Source organism: Myotis brandtii, unplaced genomic scaffold (assembly GCF_000412655.1).
Source record: "Myotis brandtii unplaced genomic scaffold, ASM41265v1 scaffold182, whole genome shotgun sequence".
Lineage (NCBI taxonomy): Eukaryota > Metazoa > Chordata > Mammalia > Chiroptera > Vespertilionidae > Myotis > Myotis brandtii.
Window position 1 is genome coordinate 3,666,180 of NW_005356751.1, and position 19,479 is coordinate 3,685,658.

A 19,479-nucleotide genomic window follows, 5' to 3' on the forward strand; every position below is an offset into this window, starting at 1 on the left:
AGAGGCACAAGCAGCAATGAAGAGGGCATCCAGGACACCTCTGGCAGAGGCAAGGGAGGTGGGAAATGCTGGCTCTCAAATATAGACAGCTCAGCTCTAGTGAGCACAGTAGCAACGATGGAGACCTCAGCTGCTATAGCAAAAACTTGTTCTGAGGGAGGTGGGAAATGCTGGCTCTCAAATAGACAGCTCAGCTCTAGTGAGCACAGTAGCAGCGATGGAGACCTCAGCTGCTATAGCAAAAACTTGTTCTATAGCACCACATCCTGGGGGGAAAAGGCCTCTAATCACCACTTATTTATGCATTCATTGGTTGATTCTTCTATGTGCCCTCACTGGGGATTGAACCCACAACCTTGGCATAAGGAGATGATGCTCTAACCAACTGAGCTACCCGACCAGGGCCTCCTTGTTGACTTTATGTCTGAAGTCTCTATCCAATGGTGTAAGTGGGGTGTTGAAGTCTCTTACTATTATTGTAGTGCTATCAATTTCTCCCTTTAAGCCTGTTAATAGTTGCTTTATATATTTTGTTTCTCCTGAGTTGGGTGCATATCTAATCTAATAAAAGAGAAACATGCAAATTGACCGCACCGTGGCTACACCCACAAGTCACACCCACCAGCCACGCCCACCAGCCAATCAGGAGCGAATATGCAAATTACCCAACTAAGATGGCGGCAGCTACGGAGCTGGAGTGAGCAGGAGGCTTGGGTTGCCCCAGCAATGGAGGAAGCCAAGCTTCCCGCCTGCCCTGCCAGCCCTGAGCTCCGCTCAAGGCTACAAAGTTTCAATTATAGAAGATAAATAAATCCCAGATATGTGCTTCCAGCCAGCCTCCACTGGGAGCTTGGGTGGCTGGGGCCATGGCCAGCCTGCAAACAGCCATAAGCCCCTCACCCAGGCTGGCCAGGCACCCCAGTGGGGCCACCCACCCTGAAGGGGGTGTGGACAGCTTGAAAACAGCCCTCAGCCCCTCACCCAGGCTGGCCAGGCACCCCAGTGGGGCCACCCACCCTGAAGGGGGTGTGGACAGCTTGAAAACAGCCCTCAGCCCCTCACCCAGGCTGGCCAGGCACCCCAGTGGGGCCACCCACCCTGAAGGGGGTGTGGACAGCTTGAAAACAGCCCTCAGCCCCTCACCCAGGCTGGCCAGGCACCCCAGTGGGGCCACCCACCCTGAAGGGGGTGTGGACAGCTTGAAAACAGCCCTCAGCCCCTCACCCAGGCTGGCCAGGCACCCCAGTGGGGCCACCCACCCTGAAGGGGGTGTGGACAGCTTGAAAACAGCCCTCAGCCCCTCACCCAGGCTGGCCAGGCACCCCAGTGGGGCCACCCACCCTGAAGGGGGTGTGGACAGCTTGAAAACAGCCCTCAGCCCCTCACCCAGGCTGGCCAGGCACCCCAGTGGGGCCACCCACCCTGAAGGGGGTGTGGACAGCTTGAAAACAGCCCTCAGCCCCTCACCCAGGCTGGCCAGGCACCCCAGCTGGACACTCACCCTGATCCAGGACACCCTTCAGGGCAAACCAGCCGGCCCCCACCCATACACCAGGCCTCTATCCTATATAATAAAAGGGTAATATGCAAATTGACCCTAACAGCAGAACGACAAATAGTATAGCAAAAACGAATTTTAGAAAGACAATATTAGAAGATTTACACTACCTGAGTTCAGGGCTTCTTATAAAGGTACAATTTTCAGATATTGTGGTATTGACATAAAGATGGAAAAATACATCAATAGAACAGAACAGAATCCAGATATAGATCCCTACATATCTTACCAATTGCTTTTCAACAAAAGTGTCAAGATAATTCAATGGAAAAAATAATCTTTCCAATAAATGGGAAACAATTGGACAGCCACAAGCAAACACAAAAACCTCAGCCTTTATCTCACGCCACATACAAAAGTTAACTCAAAATGAATCATAGGCCTATATATAAGAACTAAAACTATAAAACTTCTAGAATAAAACACTGGTGGAAAGTTTAGTGACCTTTGGTTTGACAAAGGTTTCTTAAATGCAGTCAAAAACTACAAACTGTGGAAGAAAAAAAATCAATAATTAGGACTTCATCAAAATTAAAAACTATTCTTCTTCACACAACACTGTAAAGAAAATGAAAATTCAAGCCACAGATTGGATGAAATATTTTGCAAAACATGCATCTAGCAAAGAACTTGTATCTACAATATATTAAGAAACTCTTACAGATCAATAATAGAAGATGAAAACCTACTTTAAAATGGACAAATGATTTGGACAGACCATTAAACAAAGAAGATATACAGATGACAAAAAATATATGAAAAGATGTTCAACATCATTAGGGAAATTAAAAACCACAGTGTACTACCTATTACACATTTATGAGAGTGGCTAAAATTTAAAGACATGTCAGCAAGGATGTGGATCAACTGGAACTCTCATACACTGATGGTGGAAATGTAAATGTTACAACCACTTTGGAAAATAGGCAAATTTTTTGAAAAGTTAAACCAGACAGTCCACTCCTAGGTATTTACCCAAGAAAAATGAAACACATGTCCACACATAAGAATACCCTTCAACAATTATTCTTAGCAGTATTATTCATAACTAGAGGCCTGGTGCACGAAATTCATGCACAGGTAGGGTCCCTAGGCCTGGCCGGCAATCAGGGCCGATCTGTGGGTCGCAGGTCACCATCTGTGGGGTGAACAGCAGGGCGATCAGGGCCCCCGCTTGCACCCTCCTTGGCCTGGCACCACCCGCTCGCCGGCCCCAACCCCTGCCACTGCCACAGGTCAGTGCACATCTAACTCCCTGTTGGTCAAATTCCCGGTAGGTCAAACTCCCGCCTGTGAGGACAATTTGCATATTAGCCTTTTATTATATAGGATAGCCAAAAACTGCAAATGATCTAAGTGCCCATCAATGGTGAATAGATAAATTATGGTATCTCCATGCAATGAATGCTACACAACATGTGAAAAATTCTGGGAGGCATGCTGCATACTTCCTAGGGTACTGGTGGAATAAAGGCCCTTATCCTCAGCAGAGAATACTTGCCTTGATAATTTACCTCTGCTTCCCTAACTCATTCTCCATGCTGTCTCACTACCACTCCTCATACTGGAGTATTGCCAAATACTCCACCTTCATCCAAGTCTGTCTCAGGCTCAGCTTTTGTGAAAAAATAAAATAAAGTTGAAACCACATATTTATAGTGATAGGAATGGTTAAGTGAATTTGAGTAAATCAATATGACAAATTATTATGCACCCACTATTAAATATTTGCAAACAATGACACAAAATTGTGTTTGAGATAATGTAAGGTTTTCTTTAAATGGTCCAAAATGTATGTAACATATATTATCAATTGTGCAAAGTAAATAGAAAATAAAAGGATCTTATACAATAAGTTCCATATAAAGGTAAGAAATTTCTATATCTTGCACAACCTGGTATAATGCCTTTTCAAAGGCACACATAAAATAACTGCAGAGTAACAATAAGTCAAAAATATAATGTGCCAATTATATGCCAAATCTTTTTTTGTACTGACTGTGCATGAATTTCATGTACCGGGCCTCTAGCATGCATATAAGATCTTTGGTTAACATCTTCCTGCCGAACCTCCCCGTTTCCCTCTGAGATTGTCAATCTGTTCCATGTTTCCATGCCCCTGGTACTATTTTATTCATCAGTTTATTTTGTTCATTAGATTCCTTGTTTGTTTCTTTTGATTTTTTGATTCAATTGTTGACAGATATGTATTTATTGCCACTTTCTTGTTCATATTTTGTATCTTTTTTGTTCTCCTTCTCCTCCTTCTTCTTCCTCTGCTTAAAGAATACCCTTCAAGAGTTCATGTAATACCCATTTGGTGGTGATGAACTCCTTTAGCTTTTTCTAGTCTGGGAAGCTCTTTATCTAACCTTCAATTCTAAATGATAGCTTTGCTGGGTAGAGTAATTTTGGTTGTAGGTCCCTGCTATTCATTGCTTTGAATATTTCTTGCCACTGCCTTCTGGCCTGCAAAGTTGAGAAATCAGCTGACAATCGTATGGGTACTCCCTTGTAGGTAATTACTGTTTTTCTCTTATTGCTTTTAAGATTCTCTCTTTGTCTTTAACCCTTGGCATTTTAATTATGATGGGTCTTGGGCTCTTTGGGTTCATCTTGATTGGGCCTCTCAAGCTTCCTGGACTTGTAAGTCTATTTCTTTCACCCGGTAGGGCAGGTTTTTTGTCATTATTTCTTCAAATAGGTTTTCAATATCTTGCTCTCTCTCTTCTTCTTCTGGCACCCCCATAATTCGGATGTTGGTACGTTTTCAAGTTGTCCCAAAGGCTCCTTACACTGTCTTCATATTCTTGGATTCTTTTTTCATTTTGCCCTTCTGATTGTATTTTGTTTCTTCATATTCCAACTCATTGATTTGATTCTCAGAATCCTCTATTCTACCGTTGAATCCCTGTAGATTATTCTTTATTTCAGTTAGTGTATGCTTAATTTCTGACAGGTCCTTTTCCATGTTTTTGAACTTCTCACTGAGAGCCTTGAAAGTCTCACTAAGTCTGCTGAAGCTCTCATTAAGATCCTTAACCAACCTTATAACCATTGTTTTGAACTCTGTATCTAGTAGTTTGCTTACTTCCATTTTATTTATTTCTTTTTCTGGAGATTTCTTCTGTTCTTTCATTTGTGACATTTTTCTTTATCTTCACATTTTGGCTGCTTCCCTGTGTTTGTTTCTATGTATTCATTAGAGCTTCTATGTCTCCTGGAATTGGTAGAGTGACTTTGTGTAGTAAGTGTCCTGTAGGGCTCAGTAGCTCAGACTCCCCAGTCACCTGAGCTGAGAGCGCTAGGTGTGCCCTTGTGTGGGCTGTGTGCAGTCTTGTAGTTGAGCTTTGATTGCTGTTGGTGTCACTTGGAGGAGTTGACCTCTAGACCAATTGGGTGTAAGGACCAGCAGCATCTACAATGGAAGAGTTGGTATGCAAGAGATGCCCCTGTGGAGCAGGACTTGCTTCAGTGGTGCTTTGGTGCTCACTGAGTCTGCCCCTTGAGTGTGTCATTTGTGGATGTATAGAGCTGTAATCTGGTATGGTCTGAAGCTGTCCACCAGGTGCACTGGCTCTGGAGCCTCCTGGGAGGTGCAAAGTCAGCCACTGCCTGGAGCCACATGGCAGAAGCTACAGAGCAATCAGCAGATGACTGCTACTTGTGTTGGGCTTGGAAGTGCCTAGGTGAGGCCAAGCTATAAAGTAAGGCACGCTGGTGCTATTGCCAGGTCTTGGACCTCTTACTGATAGGTATGGGGCATGCTGACATGCTAGTTAGCTACTGCTTGTTTGAGAGATTTTAGGAAAGTCTGAAGCCTGAGCCAGGACACGTTGTTCATACGGAAAAGCCTCTGCAAACAGCTTGGGTGAGGCAGTCTTGATGTACTTTCTTCTTTATTTCTCTAGTTATAGGACTTCTATTCAGCCAGATTTCAGGAGGTTCTGAGTGATGGCTGTTCTGTATTTTAGTTGTAATTTTGATGTGGCTGTGGGAGGTGGTGAGTACCAGCATTTATCTACACTGCCATCTTGGTTCTCCTTCTTCAGTAAATATTTCTCTTTTTGTTGTTAATCCTCACTCGAGGATATTTTTCCATTGATTTTTAGAGAGAGTGGAAAAGAGGGAGAGCGACAGAGAGAGATAAACATCAATGTGTGAGAGACACATCGATTGGTTGCCTCTAGCACATGCCCCAACCAGAGCCAGGAATTGAGCCTGCAACTGAGGTATGTGCCCTTGACTAGAATATGTAGTCTCTGGGCCAATGCTCTATCCACTGAGCCAAACCAGCTAGGGCCAGTAAATATTTCTTAAATGAATGAGAGAACAAACAAAATAAACAAATATTAAATAGTAGCCTTAGATTATTTTGCAAGTCAGATACAAATTTTCAATAAACTAAATCATTTATTATAAAGTTGACAGCTCCTAAAGAGTTCATTTGGATATAAATACAAACACACACACACACACACACACACATGCACATAGTACCAATCCTAAATACTCACGGGTACAAGGGATTTGTATTGGCCAGTTGGAGAGTGTGTGTTTTTACAGGTTCCACAGCTATTAACATATCTTGTTCTACAGCCATAGGAAGAACAGAATATCCACAGTAATCTATATGTTCTCCTAGGAAAAAGAGAAAGCATTTTTTATCATTGAAAACTTACAACACAAGAGTAACACAAGTTGACACTGAGGAAAAAAACTTGACCACAAGCTAGGTTTTAACAGAAAATAAAATACTATGGGCAGAAACTGATTGGGGTTTCTTTTTCTCCCAGATATCTGAGCCAGGAACTTCTGCTAGCAGAAGTATATTAGTTATTATTTTCTATCAATTTTAGAGTTCTTAAAACCTTCATAAGTTTTTTTTCCACTTTCTGATTCATAATGAACACTTTCAAATAATTGTAAAGCATCAAGAGCACTATCTCCTTTTTCTGTTGTTTTTTGTATCAACTTTTAAAATATGAATGATTGAAGCCTTTAGCACACTCTCCCTTATATTAACACTATGTGAGTCCCACTCTCTTCCTTACTAAAGAATGAGGTCACCAAAGGTGAGGGTTTTGCTTTATTTTTCTTTGTGGTCTAACCAAATGCCTGGCACTAGTAAGTTGTGTTGAATATGCTCCACATAGCTAGGATAAAGAAAAAGAAGCTGGAAGAAGAATATTTATTCTGTATTACTTTATATATAGTAAGCAAATATAGGAAGTAAACTATTCTTTTAATTCTAATTCTTCCATGAAACACCAGGAAGAATTGTCTTCTACTATACCATAATGTCTTCAAATTGTCACTTAAATTCAAGGTTGTTATACATAAGATTTAACTACAAAATAACAATTAAAGAAGGTGGGTTAAACAAGCTCATTTATATTTACCCATACCAGGTTTTTTTGTTTTATTTTTTTTTTAAATTGATTCAGAGAGGAAGGGAAAGGGAGAGAGAGATAGAGACATCAATGATGAGAGAGAATCATTGATTGGCTGCCTCCAGCACAACCCACACTGGAGCCTGCAACCCAGGCATGTGCCCTGACCAGGAAGTGAACCATGACTTCCTGGTTCATAGGTCTACGCTCAACCACTGAGCCACGCTGGCCGGGCCCCATACCAGGTTTTTATATCTGACTAGTGGCCCGATGCACAAAATTCATGCACATTAAAAGGGAATTAATTAGAGGAAATATTTTAATATTGCTATTTACCCTTTCTCTATAATAGAAGTGTCAGAGATGAAAGAAAATTAGTACAATGTATATGAAAATCTCCCTCCTGTCAGAGTCTGGGGCATGCTGCGGGACACAGAGTCAAGTCCCTGCCAACCCACATGCACCTCAAAATCACATGAGATCCAGACCCGGCCGGCCCCACCCCCATAAAGCCCCACAGGGCTGAGGGCGCAGCCTCAGGTCCCCCGTCAAGCCCCACTGGGCAGGGGGTACAGCCTCAGGTCCCCCAGCCTGGCACCAGGGCGAGGGGTGTGGCCTCAGGTCCCCTGGCCCCAGAGCGAGAGTGCAAGGGTGTGACAACCATTTGCATATTAGCTCTTTATTATATAGAATTGCTCCAATGGCAGATATTGATCAACTGGGAAATGAATAGAAGGCAATTCAATTGCATAATCATATTTTTTAAACAAATATTATTTTACATGTTCTTACAGATAACAAACCTTTTCTTTCTACATTGATATAGAATTGATATATTATTTATAAAATAATAAAACAGACTTCTGGTCAAGATGGCAGAGTCCTCCCATAACCACATGAAACATACAACTAAACTACAGAACAACCATCATTCAGAACCACCTGAAAAGGAAAAAAATGAAAACTCTGGAGACCAGTATTGCTATAATTCTTTGGTCTCCAGGTCTAGCCAGACCTCAATGTTCCCAGCAAACCTTTTGTTTTTCCAGTCATCTCCCTCTCCTATCCTTCTTCACAAGGCTATTTCAAATTTTCTGCCTTCTCCTTAAACTTACAACTCCTCCCAATTCCCCCCCATAAGAACTCTCTCAATCTTCTATGCAAAAATTATACATTTACCTGTATCCTTTTCTTCCTTGCCTTCTGTTAAAAAGAGTCATCCCTAGCCAGTTTGGCTCAGTGGATGGAGTGTCATCCTGTGGACTAAAGGGTCCCCAGTTCAATTCTGGCCAAGGGCACATACCTGGGTTGTGGGCTCCATCTCTCCCAGTGGGGGACCAGCAGGAGACAGCCAATCAATGATTCTCTCTCATCATTGATGTTTCTATCTCTCTAGCTCTCTCCCATCCTCTCTGAAATCAATAAAAATATATTTATTAAAAAAAAAAAAGTCAAAGAGGCCCTCTTCCTATGCTCTAGATACCAGCCCTCTTGCCCTCTAGGGAATTCTGCTCCATCAGTTCCTCTCTTCTCAGATGTCTTCAATCTCCACTGGATTTACTCCATTGCCCTTCCCTCCTCATTTAAACATCCCATATTTTTTAAATCCTCCATCATTTGCTTTGAAATAAAATAAGATCACCTGAGTGGATAATAATTGAAGCTATTGGGTATATGGGAGTTTATTATATTACTAGAGGCCCAGTGCATGAAATTCATGCACTCAGGGGGGGTCCCTTAGCCCAGCCTGTGCCCTCTCGCAGTCCGGGAGCCCTCGGGGGATGTCCGACTGAAGGCTTAGGCGGGGAGCGGGCCTAAGCCGGCAGTCGAACATCTTTAGTGCTGCCATGGAGGCAGGAGAAACTCCTGCCACCACAGCTGCACTGGCCAGCCATGAGCCTGGCTTCTGGCTGAGTGGCGCTCCCCCTGTGGGAGCACACTGACCACCAGGGGCAGCTCCTGCATTAAGCGTCTGCCCCCTGGTGATCAGTGCACGTCATAGCCGTTCGGTCGATTTGCATATTAGCCTTTTATTATATAGGATGCAAATTACTTTTTTGTATGTTTACATTTTTCATTTTAAAAGTTTTTTTTTAATCCTCCTTTGAATCCTGAAGTTTTCTCAGTTCTCCATCCTATTTTCTCTCAATAAAAACAAATCATTCTCACATGAAGACTGCCACTGTTCCAGTTTTATACATTATGGCATCCTAGCACAGGTTAGGTATTCAATAAATATTGATGAAATGGATATGATCACACCTCATGCCATAGTGTTTAAATATGATTTTAACTGGATAGGGAGCTGCGTAAGTTCCTGTTGTGGATGGAAAAGGGGCTTCTATGGAAAGTCATCTCACAGAGTGATATGATCATAACTGGGCAGGTTATGGTTGGTAGTCATGTCCCAGGCAAATAACTTCTCTAGTAAAGGCTTATCTTTGCCTTAAGCAAGCCCTGTCCATTGTTTCTGTGCATCTAGGTTAACAACTTTGAAATGGTCCTTCAGAACTCTCCTTCAAAAGGTTGAGTTTAACTATCCTGTACTTCAATCCCTCAATTGCTTTCTCCCACCATCATGTAATCTTTCTTATTTTCCTTCCTTAATCTCAAATGCATAAAAGAAACTGCAAAACTTTCTCCCGAGCATTTGTGATCTTGCTCCCAGCTCATGTTGTCAGTGTGGCTCAAATAAACTCTTATAAATAAATGTTTTAAAAGCAATCATTCTTCAGGTCACCACATAATTAAAAGTGAGGAATTAGCCCTAACCAGTTTGGCTCAGTGGATAGAGTATCGGCCTGCGGACCAAAGGGTCCCAGGTTCAATTCCAGTCAAGGGCACGGACCTCAGTTGCAGACTCCTCCCCGGCCTGGGCCCTAGTCAGGATGTGTGCAGGAGGCAACCAATCAATGTATTTCTCTCACATGGATGTTTCTCTCTGTCTTTCCGTCTCTTCCACTCTCTCTAAAAGTCAATGGAAAAATATCCTTGGGTGAGGGTTAACAAAAAAAATAAAATAAATAAAAACGAGAAATTACAGGATTTCCAGTATTCTTCTAATACAATGAGTAAACGTAAAATCATCAAAATTATTCACCACAGTCTAAAAATGTAACCTGAAGCACAGAAAAATATTTTAATTCCTCATGAAACAACATTAATAACTAGTTTCAATAAATTTTTTAAATGAATGGGAAAAATTAACAATAACACAGATTGGGAAAGATGAAAGTATAGTGTGGTTTCTTATGTAAAAGCTCGAGTAGGTATATGTGAAATATTCTATTTTTTTCAGTTCTCCTGGGAAAAAAATAAGAAAATAATGTATTAACAAAAACTTGGATCTTGCCCTGGCTGGCTTGACTCAATGGATAGAGTGTTGGCCTGCAGACTGAGGGGTCCCAGGTTCGATTTCGGTCAGGGGCACATGCCTGGGTTGCGGGCTCAATCCCCAGTGGGGGCCTGCAGGAGGCAGCCGATCAGTGATTCTCTCTCATCATTCATTGATGTCTGTCTCTCTCTCCCTCTCCTTTCCTCTCTGAAATCAATAAATATATATATATTTTTAAAAACTTGGATCTTATCAAAGGAGGAAAAAAATTAGAGAAGGAACTTTTGAAATACCTATTATGTTGACCCTTCCTGGTGCTCGAACATAAAACTTGGGAATGGATCCAAACTTAGAATTAAATATCTCCTTTAGCTTCAGCAATCTGAAAATAAGAGTAGAATGTGTCAGAATATCCACATAATAGAAAAATCCATAAAATACACACATGCAAACATATTTCATATACTTACCATCATTAATTATCCTTAAAAAGTTTTAAAAAAAAAGCAAAATCTTTTACTGACATACTTCCTTTAGAACCCCAAGAATAAAAAACATTGTAACTCCCTAAGTGACATTCTAAGAGTTTGGACGTTCTTTCATAGACACAAACCTGGCACATCTTGTTGTGCCAGAAAGTAAGGTAGAGCTGAAACAATGATGTAACATGTCAGGACACAGGAGCCCACAAAGAGGATCCCACTGCCCAAATCTGAAACAACTTGATCAACATAGTAATAAAGACAACGTATTATAACCCACAGAATAAAACAGAAATCAGTATGTCCATACTAACATAAATAACTGGAAGAGCCCTAGCTGGTTTGGCTCTGTGGATAGAGCATTGGCTTGCGGACTGAAGGGTCCTGGGTTTGATTCCAGCCAAGGGCACATTCCTGTGGGGGCTCAATCCCCAGTAGGGGACATGTAGGAGGCAGCAGATTGATGATTCTCTCTCATCATTGATGTTTCCATCTCTCCCTTCCTCTCTGAAATCAATAAAAATATATTTTTAAAAAATAACTGGAAGAAAATGAAAAACACTTTATTACACTAAAATGACAAATAATAAATGTAAAAAATATGAAAAAAATTGAAAATCATCATTTAGTGCCCATCAGAGTAATAATTTTTTATTCAGCCAAGGATCATCAATGGATGCTAAAACCAGTAAATAGAAGTTTGATATGAAACAGAACATTAACATATTTTTTAAATATTTCATCAAAAGATACTTAATAGTTACAGAAAAAAAATAGTAACTTTACAGTGGAAAAACCAGGCAGATGTGTCCTTAACCAAGTGATCCCAGTTAACAGCATTGGTAATGGAAAAATAGACATCATGTGCCTCCTGATATGATATACTGAGAAAACAAAATTACTTTTTTGTAGTATTCTTACCAAAAAAAGATAAAGTAAATCTAATAATGAAGAAATATTATATAAAGTCTGTTAAAGGGAAAAGAATTTTAAAGTATAATCATGACTCTTCCACAGGTATAAAATACACGTGTTGAACATTTTTATCTCATTAACTAATGACAAAACATGTTATCTCATTAACACTTGACAAAACTCACTGGGGAGTGAATAGAAGGTGGGTCATAGGAAGGCAAGGCAGAAAGAAAGAAATCCAATAGGAAGCCATTGTAGTAAATCTAGAGAGAAATGCTGAGGGTACACTAGTGGTGGAGATAGAGAAGGGTGAAAATTAAATTGATATTAAGAAAGTCTAATCCATAGGTATCAGTGACCAATTAGGTGTGGGCAAGAGAAAGACGTTTTTCTAGCTTATTTAACTCCACTAGCCTCAATAGGGGCTATTTCTGCCTATGAAAATCACATACAGACAAAATTTCAAGCGGAACTTGAACCCTTATTAATTTGCTTTTATAAACACTGCAAACACAAACAAAATGAAGTACTAACAGCACATTAGAATAAGTCGCCTAAAATGTGTTTTAGTAAAATGATTTTGAGTTATTAAATTTTGCATTATTTTCCGAGACTACCCCAGGAAAACAGTCTGTTCATGCCTTACTGTAACTACTCCATCACCAAGAGGCTTACCATACAACACTCCTGCCTTTGAAATTCAAATGCAAAGAGGCTGTAAAGGAAAGTATTTTTCTCAAAGAATAGAAAGAACTTGTGTACACAATGTTTTCCTAAACCTCATACCTAATCTATGATAATAAAAGCGTAATATGCTAATTAGACCAGACATCCTTCTGGACGAAGCCACGGCAGCGGGGAGCGAGGCAGAGGGGGCAGAGGAAGCAGAGGTGGCGGGGGCTGAGCACCTTGCATGAATTTCATGCATCGGGCCTCTAGTCTATACATATAAAAGCCAAGTGACCGGTACGACTGGAACGACCGGTTGCTATGACGTGCACTGCAGCCAGCCAACCAGCCTGATGGGGGTGGGGCCAGCCAGCCAACCTCCCTCGGCCCCTCCCCACAACCAGCCCCCGCAACCTCAATTGGGGGTGGGGCCAGTGGCCAACCTCCCATGTCCTCCCCCCTTCCCCCCACCCCCGCCAGCTGGCCCAGATATGTCGGGGCGGGCTGGCCTGGACCCCACCCATGCACGAATTCGTGCACCAGGCCTCTAGTCCTCTGATAATGAAGCAATATGGCTATAATTGGGAGAGTAGCTATATTTTTATCACACTGGGCTAGTCACCAGCAAGACTCCATCGCTTAAAACGTTGTCACTTGAAGTATGCCTCCAAAAAGAGTACAGTGCGCATTTCCAATATGAACATAAGAGCTCCTACAAAGATCACATTGTTAAAGGCAGAAACGGTCAAATTATCACCACACTAATTGCTGAATCTGGGGCTCTAAATGCTCTTTGGACTTCAGATCTTTTTTAACAGCAGTTTTAGTAACAGAACTTGAGAAACAAAAACATGACTGTAGTGAATGAAATAGATTTCAATATAAGGACTGATTCTCCAAGGACCCTCGGGTGACCAAATGGCTAACTGCAAAGAATGAATTAAAATTTTAAGAGAAAAGACATGTATCTTTAGTTTGACTATATGACCTTAGACAAGTCTCCTATACTATCTGTGCTTCTGTTTTGTCTTCACTATCAGGATAACAAGAAAAATATGAATTTTAATACTAATTTAAGAATACTTGGCTGTGAATATGTATTTTCATGGTGAAGGGAATCAAAATTTGCCCCTTCAAAATATGTCATTTGGCAGGAGGATTATTTTGAGCTGAAGGCAATTTAAGAAATAGCAAACACAGGAGGAGCTCTCTACTCTCCCTCTATCTACCTATAAGCAGGGCATAGATTTCCCTTTCTGTACTTGTCTCATTCCTTCTCCCATACCAAGAGATGAAGACTCTTATCACTGAAGACTTCACTAACAAATCTATGTAAACAAACCTTACTACAATAGCCCTTATTATCTTCCATTAGTTCCCCTATATAGTCACCTTCCCACAACTTGCCATCCTACAAGCCCAAACCCCTTCTTTCTGTCTAGTCATTTATCACCCTTTGTTAAAATGGTACATAACCTCCCAGCCGTAATCACTTCCTTGGGTTTTCACTTTTCTGGAAGCCTCCATGTGAATGTGAAATAAACCTTTTCTCCTGTTAATCTATCTTTTGTCAGTTTAATTCACAGGCATCAGCTCCTAAACTTAAGAGAGTAGAGGAAAACTTTTCCTCACTTAAAATCATAATTTTAATGAGTTGTTCTGTCCCTCATTTTCCTCAACTACAAATTGAGGATAATGATAGAAGTTACTACAAAGGTTTGTTATGAGAATAACAAGAGCCCAGCCGCAATGGCTCAGTAGTTGAGCATTGACTTATGAACGAGGAGGTTACTGTTCGATTCCCAGTCAGGACAAATGCCCAGGTTGCGGGCTCAATCCCTAGTGGGGGGGGGGGGGGGTCGTTCAGGAGGCAGCCAGTCAATGATTCTCTCTCATCATTGATGTTTCTATTCCTCTCTCCCTCTCCCGTCCTCTCTGAAATCAATAAAATACCTAGGAATAAACTTAGCAAAGAACATGAAAGACCTATATACTGAAAATTACAAAGCATTATTAAAAGAGATTAAAAAGGACAAAACAAAATGGAAAAATATCCTGTGTTCATGGGTTGGAAGGATCAACATAGTTAAAATGGCAATATTACCCAAAGCAATATACAGATTTAAGGCAATCCCCTTCAAAATTCCAATGTCATTTTTTAAAGAAATAGAACAAGGAATCATCAGATTTGTATGGAACCACACAAGACCCCAAATAGCCAAAGCAATCCTGAGAAAAATGAACAAAGCTGGAGGTATCATGCTACCTGCCTTCAAATTATACTACAGAGCTACGATAATCAAAACAGCATGGTATTGGCAGAAAAACAAATATGCAGATCAATGGAACAGAATAGAGAGCCCAGCTATAAAACCACATGTAAATGGACAGTTAATTTTCAACAAAGGAGCCAGAAACACACAATAGAGTAAAGACAGTCTCTTCAATAAATGATGCTGGGACAACTGGAAAGCCACACGTGAACAAATGCAACTGGATTACAATTTGTCCCCATGTACAAAAACTAATTCAAAGTGGATCGAAGACCTAAATATAAGAACTGAAACAATAAGTTACATAGAAAAATATAGGTACCAGACTTATGGACCTTGGTTGTAGAGAACATTTTATAAATTTGTCCCCAAAGGCAAAGGAAGTAAAGGCAAAAATAAATGAATGGGACGGCATCAAACTAAAAAGCTTCTGCACAGCCAAAGAAACTGACAACAAAACAAAGAGGCAGCCAACAAGATGGGAGATAATATTTGCAAACAGTAGCTCTGACAAAGGTTTAATTTCCAAAATGTCTAAAGAACTCATAAAACTTAACACCGAACAAATAAACAACCCAATCTAAAAGTGGGCAGAACACGTGAAAATATACCTCTCCCAAGAAGACATAGGAACAGCCAATAGATATATGAAAATATGTTCAACCTCACTGGCAATTAGGAAAATGCAAATCAAAACTTCAATGAAATCCCACCTCACACCTGTTGGAGTGGCCATTAGCAACAAGACAAGTAATAAGTGTTTGGAGAGGTTGTGGGAAAAAGGGAACCCTGATTCACTGCTGGCAGGAATGTAGACTAGTACAACCACTATGGGAAGCAGTCTGGCGATTCCTCAAAAAACTAAGAATAGTGCTACCATACAACCCAGAAATCCCTCTTCTGAGTGTATACTCGAAAACCTTGAAATCGTGTGTTTGCAAAGATATATGCACCCCTATGCTCATTGCAGCATTATTCACGGTGGAAGACATGGAAACAACCAAAGTGTCCTGCAATAGAGGACTGGATAAAGAAGATGTGGTACAAAAAACACAGTGGAATGCTACTCAGTCATAAGAAGGGATGAAATAGCACCATATGCAACAACATGGATTGACCTTGAGAACATTATGGTAAGAGAAATAAGTCAGTCAGAAAGAGTTAAAAACCATATGATTTCATATGAAGGGGGGGCTCTCTTCTCCGCGTCCAGCACTGAGAGAGAGAGACGAACCGGTTCTTTTAAGTAGGAGGCGCTTTTGGGATTTGAGAAAATGAAAAGACAGACACAGAAATAGAATAAAAGCTTTGCCGGGGGGTGTGGCGTCTGCCCTCTGATGGAGGGACAGACACAGAGAGAGAGCCAGCACCGGAAATCGCTTTAATAAATACTCGAATAACAGGAAGGTACATCACATCTGGGTGGGCCTTGAGTTCCTGGCGACATCATGAGATCCAACCCTTAACACTGGGCGGGAAAGTCAAACTGAGTGGCGTCCCAGTCTCTTGACCAGGTCCGCCCCCAGTGGCTCTGCCTGCGCTCTGAGTTTCAGTGACAAATTTAAACCGAGTGTTTGCTAGCGGCCCTCAACAATTTCACTCATATGTGGGATATAAAACTGAAACTCGTGAACACAAACAGCAGTGTAGTGGTTGCCAGAGGGAAGGGGGTGGGGGGTGAAGGGAGTCCTAATATATGGTGACAGGAGATTTGACTTTTGGTGGTGGGCACATGGTGCATTACACAGATCTCATAACTTTGAAACCCACACCTGAAACCTATATGTTCATGTTAGCCAATGTCACCCCAATAAATTAAACAAATAAATAAAGTCACACACAAAAATAAAGCTCTTGACATGCTGGGAAAAACGGAAATGTCCTTACTTTAACAAAGGCTATTTACCAGAAACAGCAAACATCATATTTGATGACAAAATGTTAGAAATGTTCCCATTAAAAGCAGAATCAAGACAAGAGTGCTGCCCTAACCGGTTTGGCTCAGTGGATAGAGCGTCGGCCTGCGGACTGAAGGGTCCCAGGTTCGATTCCGGGCAAGGGCATGTACCTTGGTTGCAGGCACATCCCCAGTAGGAGATGTGCAGGAAGCAGCTGATCGATGTTTCTCTCTCATCGATGTTTCTAGCTCTCTATACCTCTCCCTTCCTCTCTGTAAAAAATATCAATAAAATATATTTTTTTAAAAAAAATTTAAGCCGAAACTGGTTTGGCTCAGTGGATAGAGCGTCGGCCTGCGGACTGAAGGGTCCCAGGTTCGATTCCGGGCAAGGGCATGTACCTTGGTTGCAGGCACATCCCCAGTAGGAGATGTGCAGGAAGCAGCTGATCGATGTTTCTCTCTCATCGATGTTTCTGACTCTCTATCTCTCTCCCTTTCTCTCTGTAAAAAAAAAAAAAAAATCAATAAAATGATATTTAAAAAAAAAAAAAAATTTAAAAAAAAAAAAGACAAGAGTGCTATCATTCAACACTGTACTACACTGCATAAAATATAAAAGACATCAAAAAGTTTAAGTGCTAGACTGGGAACAATATTGCATAATATATTTTTAAAAACAAATTGTTTATATCAAAAAAATCCATACATTCATACAAAAAATAATATATAAAAGCTCCTGAAAACTAACAAAAAACAGACAATCTAATAACATCTTTTTTTGCAGGGCCATTTGACATAAACAATCAAAATTTTATTTTTAAAAGATCTATTTTTTTAATTTGATTTCAGAGAGGAGGGGAGAGGGAGAGGGATAGAAACATCAATGATGAGAGAAAATCATTGATCAGCTGCCTCCTGCATGCCCCCCACTGGGGATTGAGCCCACAACCTAGGCATGTGCCCTGACTGGGAATCGAACCGTGACCTCCTGGTTCATAAGTCACTGCTCAACCACTGAGCCATGCATGCCAACTGGGCAACAATCAAAACAAAATTTTAAATTACTTTGGCCCTGATTCCATTTCCATGAATGAGTTTTTGTTTTGTTTTTTAAGAAGATTCCATTCTTCTTCTTTTTTTTATTTCATGAATGAGTTTTAAGAGACATTCACAAAAACACTCAAAGATATATGTATAAAAATGCTGACTGTAGCATTGTTTTTAAGAGTGAAAAAATGGAAACTAAAATATACACTCTTAAATAGTTTAGCAGTTAAATAAATAATGGTAGTCATACTATTAAACACTCTTGGTCCTTAAAACAGTGAAATAAATCTGTATGGAGTGATATGGCAGAATCTCTGAGAAAAACTGTTAAGTGAAAAAAAGCGACAGAAAAACAAATATGATTCTAGTCATATGAATATAATAATACCATTTTGTATAAAATGGTAACCATATTACAAGGATACAAGATATTATTAGGATAAAATAATCTTACAAGGATACAAATCAAATGGGTAACTTCTATGAAGGGAAGAATTGGCAGCACAGATTAGGAATCAGAGACTATAGTGAGTAAAGGAACTGTGGGATTTCCAGGCTTTCCTGAATATACTTTTACATAATCCAAACCTTTCCTATTGAGAATGCATTCACACAGCATCATTATTCATAGAGACAAAAGGTGGAAACAATCCATCAACTGATGAATGAATAAACAAAATGCGGTCTATCCATACAATAAATTTATTCAATCATAAGAGGAATAACATATTGGTAACACATTACAACATGGGTAAACCTGGGAAATATATTAAGTAAAAGAAACTAGTCATGAAAACTACGTATTATATTATTTCATTTACTTGAAACTTCCAGAATAAGCAACTCTATAGAAACAGAAAGTACATTAGTGATTGCTTAGGACTGGGGGATGCAGAATTCTTTTGGGGATGATAAAAAGGTTCTAACAAGGATTATGGTAACAATTGCACAATCCTGTGAATATACTAAAAACCATTTCATTGTAAACTTTAAACAGGTAAAGTGTTTGGTATGAGAATTATGTATAAATATAGCTGTTAAAAAAATAATCCAACAATTTAAAACTTAATTCCAAAGGAAAGGAAAAGAGAGGAGACACCACTTTCAAAGAAAAAAATTAAGCTAGAACAGTGGAATTTAAAGTAGTTTTACAATACAGAGAGCATGTAAGATTGGGATGCAGAAAAAAATCAGAGCTTCTATTTCTATTTGATCTATATATACATAAAACCCTAATATACAAATAGACCAAACAGCAGAACCGAACAACCAGTCGCTATGACGTGTGCTGACCACCAGGGGGCACGTGCAAAACTTGGCTGGCATTGGCCACAGCGTGATGGTGGAGCAGGTGAGCGGGGGCGCCAGACCAAGGCAGGGCACCAGTCGCTGTCATCGGGGCAAGCCTCTGGTGGTTACTAAAAATCTTTTGCTCCCGCGTACCACGATCCCACCAGGTGCTGGCACCTGCTGCTGGTGCCAGAGCCGCCACTCGCACCTGCTGCTGGCGCCTGGCGCCGGCCCCGATTGCTCGGTGCTGTCAGCGAGTGCCAGTGGCGGCTGCTGACTCTGATCGCCCCTCACGGCTTATCCACCTCCCCCTGCTCTTGAGGGGCGATTGGGGCTGGCAGCTTCCTCTCGCACCTGCTGCTGATGACGGCCCCACTTGCACCCACTGCCGGCACCGGCCCTGCTTGCACCTGCAGCTGGAGCCAGAGCCGCCGCTTGCACCCGCTGCCAGCACCCGGCACTGGTCCTGATTGCTCAGTGCCGTCAGCGGTTGCAAACGGCAGCGGCTGCTGGCCCTGATTGCCCCGAGGGCTTCTCCACCTCCCCCTGCTCCTGAGGGGCAATCAGGGCAGCAGCTGCTGCTCGCACCCACTGACAGTGCTGGCCCCACTTGCACCC

General features: G+C 41.1%; 1 protein-coding gene across 3 annotated transcripts in view; it reads right to left on the reverse strand.

The window, feature by feature from the left end:
* The window catches only part of GALK2 (galactokinase 2), a 132,505-nt gene that overhangs the window by 101,413 nt on the left and 11,613 nt on the right, over window positions 1-19,479 (reverse strand). For 2 of the 3 annotated variants that reach the window (XM_005863960.2, XM_005863959.2), the window contains exons 2-3: window positions 10,579-10,667; window positions 6,076-6,199 (exon numbers count right to left, since the gene is read on the reverse strand). In XM_005863960.2, the coding sequence (XP_005864022.1) occupies window positions 6,076-6,199; window positions 10,579-10,667 (213 nt within the window). Of the gene's footprint in view, window positions 1-6,075; window positions 6,200-10,578; window positions 10,668-11,553; window positions 11,590-19,479 lie in introns of those variants that run through there. The other variant, XM_014537824.1, reaches the window with a different exon arrangement.